A 15,992-nucleotide genomic window follows, 5' to 3' on the forward strand; every position below is an offset into this window, starting at 1 on the left:
ATCTGTCCTAAATGATTTTCTCATGGTCACACAAGAGACTGTAGCAGATCAACCAAAGTCTTGATCTCCCAAGTCCCATGCCTAGTCCAGTGAACCTTATTTGCAAAGACAGACTCATGGGAGCTCTGCATGCTCTGCCCAGCCCAGCTCATCTGTACCCCTTAAGGTTAAATTCAGGGCTGCCTGCATGCCCTAAAGTTTGCACTGATATGGGCTGATCCCTACTGATGCTTATGTGTGGTTCTCAGTTTTCTCCCTCCCTCTGCTCAAACCTCTTACCTCTGCTTGGAAGCCTTCTACCAGAATGGCAACAAGAAGGTTGAAGAGCACGTAATTGCCGAAGGTCATCAGGGCCACAAAATAGAGAGCTGCCCAGGAGGATGTAGAAGCCATCCCATTGTAGAGGACCACATTCCAGTCCTCTTGAGTGAGGATCTGCAGAGAGGCAGAGGGAAAGACTCTCTGATTATTGCACTCCTCTCATGGACAGCAGCTGCACACAAATACTCACTGACTCAGCCATTTCTGCCTCTCCTCTTGACCTTTTCTGAGCATAACCATTAGCAGGTCTCATGAGATGAGACAGCAAAATGTTCCTTTATTTAGATCTCTGCATGTGAGATCTCTCTCCCAGCCAAATCTCCACTCTCTGCAGGAGCATCTAGCACACTGCTGCCCAGGGAGATGACTTTTTCAGATACCAGCTGTGGTAACATGAAAGCTGTGCTGGTATGAGTCCCATCATTTGGTGGGTGTATTGCCTCCATTGATAACATCAGTAGATAAAAGGCCTGGGGCCACAGCTGTTGTCTCCTTTTGGAGCTACCCTTTCCTTTTGCCCTTCATAAGTTACCTGGAGCTGAGGGAAAGGGTAGGGGATATGGTATCTGACATGGTAAATGACAGAGGGTGGTTCAAGAAACTCAGGGAAGAAAAATGGTATCTCTTGGGTAAAAGCACTGACAAGCTGGGCAAAAACATGCACATCTTTGCAAAGCCTTGCTCCAAGGGACCTTCATCAGGGACTCTCACTCTCCTAGCTTTCCTGGAGCTCAAAAAAACCCAGGGCATATGAAAAACAGATGACACATTCATGCCCCAGATTAATCCAGGCTTATAATGAATATGGCCTCTAATCTCCCCCCCGTCCCGAAAACAAGGTGAGTTTGGGGACAGGAATGCAGTCGGCTGCACTGAGTCATGTCACTCATTAACCTTCACAGGATGTAGGGCCAAGCCCTTGTGCACTGTGCCAACTCTATTTGCCCATAGGACTGTTAAATGCAGACTTCTGTACTAATTTTATACAGCATAAAGAGAAAAATAGGAACCTGTGAGACTTATGCTGATTTCTCCTTGCTGAAAATTAAATCTCTCTTTGTATGATGGAAAACTTTGCAAGAGGTCATAATCTTCACAGTGAAGATCCTGGACTAGTTTGCACCTTGGATGCTACCATGGTGAACACCTACTCTGCATTTAGAAATCTAGCTTAACATCGTCTACGCTGTGCTACACTTGCTGGACTTGGGCTGTAAGGAATGAACTGTTAAACAGAAAAGACTAATCTTTATATTGAGAATGTCCTGAAAATACAGCTTATTAATCCATTGTGGAACATGCCAGTAATTGCAAGGATATAACAGATCTTGTCTGCAGAGGAAAAACAGTTTTTACACAAAGAATTTCCCAGCATGCAGAGCCAGTCACTCCAGCTCTGATTTGTGACAGTATTTGCCACCCCCAGTTAAATGAAACTGTTTGGAAAGTGCATTTTAGGGGCAGTGAAGGGTGCTGGCTTGTAACTCAGGAGAGAGAGCAGAATGGACAGTAGATATGTAATGCACTGTAGGTCTTGATGTAAGGAAAATAAAGCTGGATTTCCAGGCCTTCTCATACTTTACTTTTGCTAACAACAAATAGGCACCGTGATGCTTTTGGGTAGATTGCTTCTCCATCAGGGCTTGTAGAGACCAGCTAACTCAACTGGAAAATCACAAAGACAATTACTTTGTCCTAAAAACTTTGCAGTGCTATTTCAGTCCAAGTTGGATACTTAATGGAATACCTTTTTTTTGAAAAGCAAAATAATTTGTCTACCTGGTTTATATTAAAACTCCTGGGAGGACCCAGAGCTTACCTGAAAGACTGTCACAATGGCCCAAAGCAAGGAATCAAAGTTCTTTCTATCTGGAACTGTGTCTCCCGTATCAGTTTTCAGGCTGAACTTGCATCCAAACAGATGCATGCCGAGAATGCTAGAGCGGGAAAGAAAGGGAGACAGAAGAAATATGTTATTGTGTGAAACATGGTTGTAAAAATCATTACAGTGCTTTTTTGGGGCACATTCTTTTCAGTGTGCTTGGTATGCCGGTGGTATCTCCCAGAAAGATGGGCTCTTGCCATTTGGTAATTCTATGCTAGGCTTCATTATAATTATCTACATCAAAGTTAATTCAGGAATCTCATTTGTCTAGAAAATGATAAATCACACTGTCAGCTGCTTGATCAATCTGGTTTCCAGGAACAGGATCTTGAGGAGCATCATAGGGTCAAACAGACAAAAGCTCTGGAGTCTGTATGACCTCCCTCTCAAATATGAAGCTGGTAGAATCCAGGTACTGACAGCTTCCTGAGACAGCTAAACGAGCCTCCCAGGAAAGCCACAGCAATTGTTTGACTGTTGTTGCCTGTTTGTGTTCCTCTGTAAAATTACAGAATTGCACGAAAAACTGAGACCGCAAAGAGGTAAATCGTCTGTTGGAGTCTGCCTGTCAGTCTATTGTGAGCACTTCTGTCATGTAGGCAGCCTCGCAAATGTGCTCCATTGTTATTCTAATCTACATATTACTTAAGCGAGCTGAACGATTAATCGAAGGAGAAAAGCTACAGTCTCTGGTACCTGAAGATAAAGATGAAGAGCATGAGCAACATGCAGAAAGTGGCTACGTTGTCCATTGTCTTCATCAGGACCACCAGCTGGCGACGGAGGGCGGGCATGAAACGCACCAGTTTCAGCACCCTGAGCAGCCGAAAAGTTCGTAGCACGGAGAGGCCTCCATCCGACTGGCCGATGATCTCCCAGACGCTGCAGGAACACAACAAGGGGAAGAGACTATACAACAGCAGTACTGTACCGTGAAAACCCTGAGCAGGCTGGTTTCTTACAAACTTCACAAGCTGTGCAAGCTTCTCCCACACGTGCTGTGCCATCCCCAGTTTTGTCTGGGATACAGTGTTCCCTTCAAAGAGGACGCCAGAACAGTGCCCTCTTTCATCCTCCTGCTTGCCCTATTCTGCTCTGGGTTATGTGTTACTTTAGGGGTGGGAGGGCAGGCTGCTGGGATACGGACACTCACAGTACTCCTTTCCCAGGACCAGCCATTCTGCACTTCAGTGGAAAATTCACCACAGTGCCAGATGTGCGGCATAAATAAACCTTTTCTCCATCTGTCGGGTCCATTTACTTTGGATGGCCCTTCTAACGATAGGAATCTAAAAGGCCAGCGTAATTATAGCCCATCATACCCAGTGAGCACTGCATTAACACATGCCATGTCATTCTTAGTCCCTTGTTCCACTCCCCAAATGGTCTAAGCCCTCAGCAGAAAAGCCACAATGGCGAAAGAGCTGGCAGGGACCTGATGACAACAATAATCCCATCGAAGATGTTGTACGGGTTCTTGATGTAGCCAAAGAGGCCAAAGGCAAGGAGTTTCAGGAGCATCTCCAGGGCAAACATGCTGGTGAAGACGATGTTACTGATCTCCAAGGCATTGGTCAACTCGTCTGGCTACAAGACAAAAAAGCAAAATAGTCAAACAGATGCACAGAGGAAATGGCCAAGTACTGGTATAATCCTCCCCCTCTGGGATTTGTGCTAATGATGCACAAATGTTGCATCTTCCTGTATTCCTCCCAAAGAAGAGATAAAAGTCTAAAGGGAACAGCAGACAAGCAAGAGCCTTGCAGACAGTCCCTGTGAATTTTACTGGAAACATGGAATCTCAGCCCATTTCCGGAGCAGCTGCAGAACACGGTGCCCAACTGGACCAACACACTAAAGTTAACATAAAGGAGAGCGCTTGTGCACTTTTGTAAGAAACAACTATCCAGGTGAATGGATAGTATGGCTTGTAAGGCTCATATTAAGACTTGCATTGGTCAGGAACACCGTTTTTACCACACTAAGCTAAGCAGAGGTCTCTGGGTACTGCTAGATCCAAAGTAGGAGCACTTTGTCAATACAGCGTAGCTGTATTCACATACAAACAAAGCCCTTTTCCTGCAGGCATATTCTAAGAGAACTGGGAAAGCTAATACCAGCGAAAGTCAGTGGGATCAATAGTTTTATCCCCCGAGGGCCTTTGGAAATCCTCCCCAAAAGCCCAAGATCTTGTTAAAATGTCAACGGTATGGCCCTGGGCTCATCCCCAGGTCAAGATTCCCTCTGTGGTCAGAGTGGTTTTCTCGGAGTCTGCAGGTTTGCATGCAGCTGAAATACAAAAACTGATCTTTCCATTCCCCTCCTCCACCACTGGTACCAAAAAAATTACCCAAGACTTGGGCTATAATCTGGCTTTTCAGGTATAGCCTTAGATGTTGCTTTCCTGTGAAGCGCAGGAGCGTCTGTCCAGCACCCTGGCTGGATGGTTCATGGCCAGAACATGGTGCGACAGTGACAAAAAGGTGGTCTTGGGTTTGTTCACTTACTGGAGCTATTCCCTCAAAGAACACCAGGCTCTGCAATGCGCTTTTCTATCGCTCAAGACCCATTCCTTTGCAAAAGAAAATGAGTCTTTTTATTTCCTCAATGAAATAATATCGTCTAGAAAAATGTGTTATTTTCATATCTGACTCATCTCCTGACTGATAATAGCTTCCTTTATTCCCCATCTGTCATTAGACACTATGTTAATAGTTGGCAGCTTCTTGGGGATGTTGTTGTATTATCTGAGGCTCCGCAGAGAGAAGACCATTGCGATACCGTGGCACAGGCATGTTTAACTCTGCGCTCTGCAAAATGAATGCTTGGCAATCGGGGGAGAGGCGGAAAGAGTTAACTCAGATCCCGGAAGAGCCCGAATATCCCCTACTATCGGTAGTGACAGTCTGTGGGCTGCTAATAAGCCATCATTCATAGGCTAAATTACTTTATGCAACAGACTGTCTTCTGCTCAATCATTTATTCAGGAGAGAGAGCACTAAGAGCCTGAGTCCTCATGATTATAATCCATATATGCTAATTACTAATGGACACCAGGGGAAAGACTGTGCCATCTTTGGTTCTCCAGGCTCTGCCAAGGGGTGGCCCAGGTGGCTGCACGGTGCATGGGACCAGCACGGCTCTCGGGCCACCCTCCGCATGCTTTCCTTGCCGCGCGAAAGGCAATTCCCTCCCCAACATGAACCAGCACTCGTCCCTTATTCCCTCCTCTGACGACACCAAAACATCACAGAGAGGTCTTTTCTTTGCAAGAAAAACACAGTTGAAGAAGAGGGCTGCTTGAGAATGGCATCTAACCAGCTCTCCAGTGGAGACTGTGCCTGAACTAGCCCCCCTGGCTCCCCAGGCCCTGTCCCGCTGTAAGCAGCAGGAGGGACGGGGCACCATGCTCTCAGTGAACTCGAGCTGTTTGTCAAGAGCAGCGTGCGGCTGGCACGCTCGCAGTCTCTCTCCTCGGTCGGGGTTATGCAAGAGCATTCTTGACAAGAAGCAAAACAACTTGCTAAATTCCTGCCTCCCTCCCAGCAGCAGGCTGAGGCCTCCTTGGGACAGGGTGTTCGCTGCAGGCCAAGGATGGCTGCAGGACTCGCGAGTGTGCTGGGGAATTAGTGACATAACCACCAGCAACGAAGCTGCAGCTTGGGCAGCTTTGAAGGGACAGTTGTGCAGCACTACATCTGCTGGGAAACATAGGGAACGTGCCCCTTGCTACCTACAGCACCTCGTAGCCTGCAACACATCCGATGTCTCGTGCTGAAGTCAATATGGAAGTCTCCACATTCTCCTTGCTGTTGCCAGATGTGTTGCCAAGAGCCACAAACTTATCACGAGAAGGAGGATAGCTGGTGATCTTTTTAAAATCCCTAAACCTGGAGTCATGTGAATTTGACAAGACAAACTTGGGAATCATTACCAAAAAAGTTAGTGTCCAGCCTAGAAAGCCTGAGCTTGACAAGCTTAAAAACACCTTCAGGCAAGTGAGAAGAATTTGTAAGTTGTTCTTTAAAATCCCATATTTTCTAAGCCAACACAGTGATTTTTTGTGGCCTGTTCAACACTTGGGATTGCAACCAGTTAATCTGCTAATATTGTTGCTTGAATTGATTTGCCAATTTCCTTCAACAATTTGGGGTCCTCATTGCTTACTCTTCAGGGTCATGAGTTTTGCTTCATGTATGAGATCAGAGAGTGCAGGAAAAAAGCTGCAGCGACCTCTCAGGAGAGAGGGCATGAGGAAGAGGGAAAAGAGAGGACAAGGAGACAGCACTGATGAGATCACCAACAGCTGTAATGAGAAGCTGATCCAGCAGATAGAGCAAGGTAGCAAGGCTGAGGGACAGCTAGCTGACACTGCAAAGCCAATCGTGCTTCAGACGAGATCTTCGTTATCCTTTATTGCCCATATTTGGTGTGAAGCAGAACTAATTTGGTGACAAGGACTGCTGTAATGAGAGATGTTCAGACTGTAATCCTGCAGCGACACGGAGGCAGGACCCACCAGGCAAAGACAAGGATGGATAGCCCTGCATGCTGGCTAAGCTGCTGATGTGAGCTCTTGTGTTATTAGAGTGGAAGCCAAACAGCAGATGAGGCAAGCCTCCAGTGATACTGCCTTCAAATGTAATTACCTTCTTTCAACACCAACTGGAGCCTAGAAAACAGCCTGCCATAGATATTTTTATGGCTTATGAAATGGTTCGCTGCTCAGAGCACAATTCATTTCTCACTTCTCGCACTCTGGGATGAGCAAAGATCTAAGAGGAGGGTCAAGGAAAAGACATTGGAAAGCCAAGATGGATTTGACCATCCCTCTGGAATCAGCCACTAGGAGACACTGTTGTTTTGTTCAAATTCAAGCCAACTCCAGAGCAGGAATTTTTCCAGGAGCCCTTATCTCTGGGAAAAACAAAATGTTGATTTGCTGAAAACAAAACTTTTCATGGCAAGGATTATTTTCATCAGACTTGCTGGCTGGAAGAAAATGAAGTTGCAACAAAGCTTTAAAATTACTGTGATGTCTTGTTTTGACCTTCTCAGAAAAGGAAATTTCAGGTTTTTCACTTGAGATGAGGTTGTGTTGAGAAATGCAACTTCCTTTCTAGCAAAGAAAAGTTAACAAACCAAAGGTTGGCATCAAAACGATGCAGAGTATTTTCCAAAGTGGTACTTTTTCACTTTTGTCAAATGACAGAGGGAAAATTTTTTTGTAAACCTTAAGAACTCAGACAAGGAAACCATTTTTCCCCCTTAGGGTTTCAAACTGTGTGTATCGGTGAAAAGTTCCTTTTGCAAAGCACAGCGAGAGAGCAACAGCTTTGGATATCTCCACATCTGCTGCTGCTGTGATGTTTGACCTTGACATTGGTCCAGGTTTACGAGACAGAAGAGGCCAAACAGAGCACGGCCAAATGGCAAGCAAGTGGCATTGCAGGAGGCCATGAAACGCCCAGGAACCCCTACACCAGATGCAGTGCAAGGGATGGTGGGCAACACTGCCACTCGGGCATAAGGGTCCACAGTGCCACACATGGAGGCTGGAATGGGAACTGCCATCCCAGGAGACAGTCAGCAAGAAGGACCACAGAGAAGGGTTTAACTGTTCCACCAACCAAGGTCCCAGGCAGCATTTGGAAAAGGGTTCGGATCTGGATACAAATTTTATAGATTTGAGATTCAAATGAATCCTCCTACTTTGGTTGCAGGAGAGATGGCAAGTTTCCCACCATTCAAGAAAAAGGCAGAAACTGTATGGGATCAATTTGCAAGATTTCAGCATCCTTGAACATGAGCTCAAAGTAACAGTTAGCCTTGACTCCAGGCAAAACATGTCCCAGGAAAGCACAACCACCTCTGCTCACTTTGAAGGCCATATTTATGCTGCAGAATATTTCAGTGATTCAAAACCGTGTTTTTATTAGGGACAAACCTCAAATGTTCAGCGGTTCATTCTGAGTTCAAATAAACAGACAAAAAATCCTTTTCTAAATAGTTTGGGTCTGAAAACCTTGGAAGACTAGTCTCTGAGAATCTGACACTTCTGGTTTCAGCAAGACAGAGCTAGCACAACCCCAGAGCCTTCCTGGAATTAGAAAGCACAGAGAGATTCAATAAAGAAGAAACCCATAATGGTCACATTATTGACAGCCCCTACAAGCAGAGGATGGAGAATGGGAGTAGGACTTTGCAGCCTTAGCTTCTCTTTGTGCAACCGAATTACTAGATTTCTTCATGGAAGTCACTTAATCTCTTTGTGCTCCTCTTTCTGCTCTTGCCTGTTTTCCACCTTGTCTCTCCCGATTGCTGCATCCACAAAGACCCGTTTTACGTAGCTTATGTTCAGTCGCCAGCAGGACGGCACCCGGCCTTGGCTGGGGCACCTTTGTGCTCTGACACATGCCTCCATCACAGTGGCAAAAGGCTGTTAGACACCTGGTGCCTCCCGCTGAATGAGTGGGAAGGACCTGGAAGGGAAGGAAGTTCCCAGAGTAAAAGATGCGCTTGGCTTTGAAACTCCCCCTGAGCCCAAAGCAGCCGTTCGACTCCTCCTGAACAGGGAGAGCTGAAGCGGGCAGAGTTGCAGAGGAGTGGTAAACAAATTCAGAACATTTAGTCTCATAAACATCCTTTGCACTTGTGTTGTTTTTTCTCTAGTCCTAGGCCTAAAGCTGTCAATGGGATTTTGAGCACTTGTTTATGTTGGCTTTTCTGCTTTATATTTTAAGCTCAGTCTGCAGGGACTCTGACCAGGAAGAGGAGACATAACGAATTGTCAATTTGCGCTTTGCTTCCGGACAATCCTTATTTTCTCTCTTCACCCCATTTTTGAAGGGTTGTCATCTTCCAATTGCCATCTATTTCCTTGCAACGCATTTCTCCTGTCTACAGCCTCTAGCATCATCCTCATTCCACAGAACTAAAAAAAGAGGATGTGAGAGGCAGGGAGCAGGGCAGAAGGCATGCAAGCTAATTACAATGAGGTGAAGGAGGGAAGGAAATTCCAAGACCCGCAACTGTTTGGATTAACAAACCCAAACCATGGCAATTAGTGCAACACTGGACAATCCACCCAGCATTACGCAGCTTTCTTTTTAAGTATGTCCATAGGTTGCAAAGGCATTTGCAAGCTGTGCACTGAGTCTACAGGAGGGACTGCCCAGCGGTGCCTGATACTTCCTAGCAAAGATGCAATAACAACCAAACACAGAAAAACACCCGGAAAGAACAGGTCTAGCTGCAAGGACTCTTCCCCATAGGGCATATGTGCATAGTCTCCTTCTGAATACGAGCCCCTTCTCCCAGGGGCCAGGCAGCGGTGTCAGCTCTGTCTCTGTCTCTGATCTATGGTAACGGGGTAGAAAGATCCTGCTTTACTCTATCAAAAATAAACCTAATTTGGGGGAGTTTAAGATCCAATTCACTCGATGAACCATGGTCAGAGCGAGGACGGGAGCTCAAGGATTGCCACTTTCCTAGCGGCATGGCCAGACCACAGTACTGATCTAAGAGGCGTTCATGCAGCCGCACTGACGGCTTTTCTAAGTGCCGTCTCTGCACAGCACACGCATACACAGGTGACACCCGGACACCTGCAGCCTCGGTCACAGTGTCACCAGCTGCAAAAAGGAGAGAACCTCATGAAAATTATGCAAACCGATAGCAACCGTGACGCACCTCCTCCTCCCACAGCTGAGGGGAGGACGGAGCCTCTCCGTGGCTCAGCCTCACGGTTCACCGTTTCACTCGCTGCTCCCTGAGCCGGGAGGAGCACCGGGACACGGTGAGCAGCGACCCTCCGGGGCCCGTCGCTGCCAGGAGACCTGCAACGCAGAAGGAACCGCCGTGCATCCCCAGTGCACATCGTCTGCAGGCCCCGGCGCTATCCTTGAGCTCCCTTTTGCTCTAAGCGGGGGGATTAAAGCCTGCTTGCTTTACTCGCTGCGCCACACCGCCTGCTACATAACTAATCTGTTTAACTGACGGATTACTGGGCTCCATATTACATTTTTCGGGTTTATGTGCCACTGTGAAAGCAATCGCAAGATGAAGCCAGTTTTCTGGGACAGATTAAAGCGATGGTTTGGGAGGGATTAGAATTTTTTAATAAGAAATATTGTTCAAAATTTGTGGAAAATAGCTTAAACGGGTTTGAAGCACTGGCACCACAGGAGGGGAGCAAATCAATGAAACTGCTGAAGAGAGCTCAACATTACAAAATATTCCTTTAACTTCCTTTAGAAAACTAGAACATGTGGTGGATATGTTTGTATAATATTAATATTACAACCAAACTCTTACTATACTAGGCAGCGAGCATCAGTCTACGACCCTGGATGCCTGGGCGCCTTCCAAATACAGGATGAGGAGTTGGGTAAAACATCTCTGGGACTGCTGGAGGCTGGGTTTAACCCATCGCGTAAGCGCAGGGATCTCTAACCCACAGCCCTTTTCTTTTCATACCTGTCCTTGGAGGTGGTGGCTTTGTCTGAGCCCTCCTGGCACCAGGCGGTTCCCTCCTCCCAATGCACAACAGCTCACCTGCATCCAGAGTTACCCCCAAATCCTTGCACTCCCACGAGTTCAAGCTTTACAGATATTTGAGACCCTCAGCTGCGTTTCTGGCACTCTCGCTCCCTTGAAAACTTGTGTCAAACACCAACTTCTGGCCCTCATCCTTTCCCCACAGCAAATCCAACCAAAGAGGAGCCCTTGTCTCCTCGGGTAGGCTGTTCATGGGCCAGGAGCAATAAACTGTCACAGCACAGGCATTTCGCTATAGAGGATGAGGCTTCAGCCCTTATTGCAGCTAACTGATCCCACGTGTGCCATAAATCCAGAACAGCGTGACCAGTTTTGGCCGAATGACATGCAGACGCCGCCTGGTTCGACCTCTCTCCTGGGCGCAAGCACAGGTCCCTCCGAAGTCAGCCCAGCAACCGGCCGTGGCCTGGGACAGGCCCAGTCTGAAGTTGCTCAAGTGGTTAATGGAGCACAAAGGAGAACCTGTCACTCTGAGCGCCGACGAGGCTCTTTCTCATTATCCCGTCCAGGACAACGTAATCGGCCATTCAGGATGAGCTCGGAGGCTTTCCGTGCCTCTTTTTGGGGGCTGGTCTTTTCCCTCCAGCACAGCAGGCATTTATCACCTGGGCAAAGGGGCGCTCTCCTGCCTCCCCCGAGCATTACAGGCTCTACATGACTGGAACAAGAATAATACTGGAAAGGCCCAGGCTGATACTTGAAAAACGTCACTTTTTGGCATGGGACACCTTGTCCCTGCAGATTTACACTGCGGGATGCAGAAACGATGCCAAAAGGAGGCAGCTAGAGGAGCTCCCCAGCCTGGCATGCAACCGGGACAAGCTGAGTGGCCTGCGTGGAGGCCGAGCGCTACCTGAAATCATGGAAAAGAGAAGCTCCAGACACCGCAGGCCAGCAGCGAACTTCACACCTGAATGAGAGCAAGGGTGTTTAGGCCCAGGTGCTTTGAGAGTGTCTTCAGGCTCTGGTAAAAGGCAGCGCTGGCTGGGCCAGGACGTCGAGCATGCTTCACACACTAGTAGTCATTTGTAAGCGTGTGGTGTGGCTAAAATGCAGTACCAAACATACCCCACGGCGCAAAGACGGGAGGAGGAGGCAAACTGCGGCATCTCACCTGTACAGGCTCAGTCCTGCAGCAGTTATATGCAGAAGGGACAAGGTTGTCTTAAACCCTGCAAGCTGTATGCTCGCTTTTATTTACAGTTATTTAATTCTAGTGTCTATTAAACACTTTGGAAAAGGCCCTCTCTGAGGGAGCTTGAACAGTCAGAAGCTCGCAGCTGATGCAGAGAGCTGTCAGGGAACATAAGTGACACCTCCGAAGACAGCCAGCAAATGTAAAGACTACATTTTGACCTTTATTTTTTCCCCCTTTTTTGCTTGTCAAAGACCAAACTTGATAATTCTGATACTTACATGGAAAAAATGCCCAAAGCAATTTAAGACTTGGCTCCTTTCCTCCTCTCCATTCTTCAACCTTAATTTGAATCGTTAAAAAATTACAAAGAATAATGCAAGTGGGCCTTTGAATTTCTGCACTTGGAAATATTTCCCTTGTAAACCATTTTGAAGCAGCTTATTGACTACAGCATAGGATTCCTACTGTCTTAAATTCAATTTCAAACCAGTTTAGTCGATCTAGACTAAGGCATAAAGCACAGAAATTGTCTTGCCTTCAAAGACTGATGCAAGATAACATCTCTTACTAGGAAAAATGACTCAGGTGGCACTTTCAACTGCACTTGTGTGCATGGGAAAGTTATTTCTTGGAGAGGAAACAGGGACTTGAACCAGGCTGCCCCAGCTCCTAGATGACTGCCCTGCCACTATGACACTTGCTATTCTGAAGAGCCGTCTGCTCTGCTTTCTATAGCCAGGCCCTACATCCTCTTGGAGCCAAGAGCCTGCAACAGGGAGGGTCTAGTTGCCACTAATGTCTCTACAAAAAGCTCTACAAAAATCTTCAATGAGTTGGTGCTTTCTGAGGAAAAAAAAAAGTTTTTTGAAAGATTCCCCAAGAGATCCTAATTCAAAGTAGGCTAGAAAGTGGAGGAGAGAGAGAATTCCCCTCCTTGTGCCTACTGATGAATGTTCTCGCTCTGGCTTTGGAATTAAAAATGGAGAACTTAGTCTCTCAGTCATCTCGACTCTCAGGTTTTATGCCTTCCTCTAAATGGGATCCTTCATGTGGAGCAATAACAGCTTAATTGAAGATAGCTGATGGTAATTTTTCTTACTTTCAATTGACCTACTTGATCTCCTAATGCTCTGTGGAATTGCTTTTACTTCTCTGCTCAGTGGCATGAAAGTCACTGCTAATAATTACTGACCCAACTGGATATGAACATTGTGGCCAGGCAAATGCAAAATGTGCTGCTCCTTTATGGACCTGCAAATAGGACATTGCTGGACAAATGCATCACAAAGAACTGTATAAGCACAATGTATCCTGACATTCAAAAAAATGCCATTAGAGTCAATGATATCCAGCAATGATGACATACCAGACTCTCATACTCTCTGGGGTTTTTGTGTGAACCCTTCAAGTTCATATGGTGCTGACTTTTGACTTGGGGTCTTTTCTATAGAAGAAACATTGGCTGCCACATTTCCATCTCTTGCAACCAGAGCTATGAACCAGTGAGTTTGTTTTCTGGGATAATCAGCTCCTCTCTGCAGCTTCCTTGGGAAGCTTCCCAGGCAGGAGGTCCCACATGGTACAACATATCTGTGCTTTGCAGCATTACCTTCCCATTTCTCAGTTTCATTCAGCAAAATGCAATCTCATTTCAAGTGGCGTAAATGCCAAGCTGGATTAGATCAATTGCTGTCTTCTCCACCCTCAGGAAGAACAGATCTGGGCAAGTAATCTGAAACGCTATCATCAGTAGCAAAACTAAAGCTTCTGTTCTTGAAAACGAGACCAATCAGCCAGATTATATCTTGATGGAAGCTCACATGGTCTGACAGATGGCTGAAAAAATAAGCCTTAAAATAAAAATAAGAATAACCCCCAAAACAAGGCCAAAAGGTTTGGTTATTAAACAAGAAGTCTCAGGAGGAAGGAATGACATCTCCAGATAATAACCAAGGCTGAGTGCCTGCAGCAATACACCAAGAGCACTGCAACAGCTCCTCTGGGGGCAGATGCTTGAGTGTGTACTCCATGAACTGGTCACCTCTGTTGGTACTAATACACTGAGATTAGTTTCACAGAAAAAAAGGAGAAAACCGTAAAGATGCTTGTGCTTGTGAGGGGAGCAAAGGCTGAACCGTTCCTACCATGCCAGGCACAAGCGAGGAACTGCCTGTTTGGAGTGAGCTTGGTGCTCAGCGAGCTGCAGATCAGCCCTTTGCACGCAGCAATGCCATGGCTGGCACTTCATTTGCGAGCAGCCACGCGACACGTGGACCACAGCGAGTCAGGCAACCACTTGCCGGTTCAGAAGCGGACCTGCTCTTTGACCCTTCCCTCTTCTCTCTTGAGCAGCTGTTAAATATGAGCCGGCTTCTCCCTATGAGCAAACTTTCATCCCACCCCACATCAGCTTAGTTCCTCTAAGAGTGCCTGGCGGAAAGTCAAGGGAATTATATGGACTGAATCATTCCCATCCATATGCCGGGTGACTCCTTCAAAGAACCAGCAGATCTGTGAGGCGTGACATCTCTTTGCAAGGCCTGCGTTGACTCTCATCCAATCTAGTTTGCTCATCCATATCCATAAAAAAATTATAGTCACTCAAGGAGTCAGTCTTGCCCCTTGCCAAGTTTTTTTGGTCTTAACCACTCTCTGTACTGAAGTCAACATCAACTGGTGAAAAATCAGTCTGACCCCCAGAATCAGCTTTGCTGGCTAATCACAGAGTATACATTTTTAAAAGAAAATAATGCATCATGGATACTTATTTATTTTTTGCAGTTTTTTTCTTTAATATTCAGACTGAATATATCTTGCATTCTGAACCATCAACCAGAAAGAAAAGCTAGAGACTACCTTTTCCTTTTAGATGCATACTAAGTGACAGGATTCCTGCTGAAGAATTTAAGAAAAAGCACTGAATATTGTGAGACTTGCTATAAAATGATAGACAGGAAGAACACTGAAGTATGCTACAGCCCATTTGAGATGAAAAGGAATACAGAGGCTCTGCTCAGAGTCTGAAAAATAAATCAAGATTGATTTTCTTTGCAAAAATCTTGCAGCCGTCTATAATTGCATATATTCATGCAAATACATGACCCCACTCCTAGTCATACAAATACACCAATATATTTACCCTGAATAAGTTGGGAGTTTTAATCTGATACAACAGAAATGATTTTGGAACTGGGACGCCCAATCTTTTGTAACCACAGAGGAGCAGAGATTGAACAGCAGCAAGGAAGTTCTCCAGTAAAACTCTGCAATATCATCCCTCAACTTTTGCAGACGCAGACATAAGGCAGCCGCAGAGCCTATTTCTAACTGTGCCCAGAGACTCTGCAGTCACAGGATGCCAATCACGGCAGGATCTGGCCGTGTTCATTAAAGGTGGCAGGAGCATGAAGAATGAGAGGATAAAGAACTGTTTCCAAACTCTTTGATTGTTCTGCAAGAGGCACCTTTAGCAATGATTACATGATCTTTTCCCACATCCAAGCAATAGAATGGCTCTCTGATAACGGAGATCAAAGGCCTTTGGGTTGTCATTAGCGGGCAAACTCAATAGAAGTTGTTTACTTCACCCAAGCTAATGGCACTGGAAATATTTAATCAAAAAATGGACACACACTCTCTATTACTGCCAAGATGATTCAGAAGGGGCCACTTAAATCTATTTTGTCAAGCCATTACTCATTCCCTGCTAATAGACCTTTATAGAGAGTCCCTTTGAAAAATGTGCATTCGTGATTTGCGGGTTATGTACTGGTATTAGGAGATGAGGCACATCATGAAAACATGAGAGAGGGCTGCTGATGGAAAGAGCGAGATGGGGAAATGTTTAGTCTACAGCTCACAAAAACCTTGACTTAGTCATCTTTTAAGCCCTACAAAGTGAGCTGATGGGGAAATAAGTTCAAGGAGAGGATAATTCTTCAGAAAAGTTTGAGCAATCTGCTGTATTTGACCTCTGAGCACTCAGTGGAAGAAGGAAAGATGAAGATGATTAGGAGAGACTTTCTACAGAGGTTCGAAGATCTTGGGGTAGAGAGAAGAAAACAAAAATGTAAGGTAGACAACAAGAGA

General features: G+C 45.9%; 1 protein-coding gene across 1 annotated transcript in view; it reads right to left on the minus strand.

Annotated features, from left to right (window-relative positions):
• The window catches only part of CACNA1H (calcium voltage-gated channel subunit alpha1 H), a 255,797-nt gene that overhangs the window by 55,960 nt on the left and 183,845 nt on the right, over positions 1–15,992 (minus strand). The window contains exons 11-14 of the mRNA XM_067305989.1: positions 3,642–3,793; positions 2,903–3,088; positions 2,141–2,258; positions 280–435 (exon numbers count right to left, since the gene is read on the minus strand). Of these exons, the coding sequence (XP_067162090.1) occupies positions 280–435; positions 2,141–2,258; positions 2,903–3,088; positions 3,642–3,793 (612 nt within the window). The remainder of the gene's footprint in view (positions 1–279; positions 436–2,140; positions 2,259–2,902; positions 3,089–3,641; positions 3,794–15,992) is intronic.

This window comes from Apteryx mantelli, chromosome 16 (assembly GCF_036417845.1).
Source record: "Apteryx mantelli isolate bAptMan1 chromosome 16, bAptMan1.hap1, whole genome shotgun sequence".
Taxonomy (NCBI): domain Eukaryota; kingdom Metazoa; phylum Chordata; class Aves; order Apterygiformes; family Apterygidae; genus Apteryx; species Apteryx mantelli.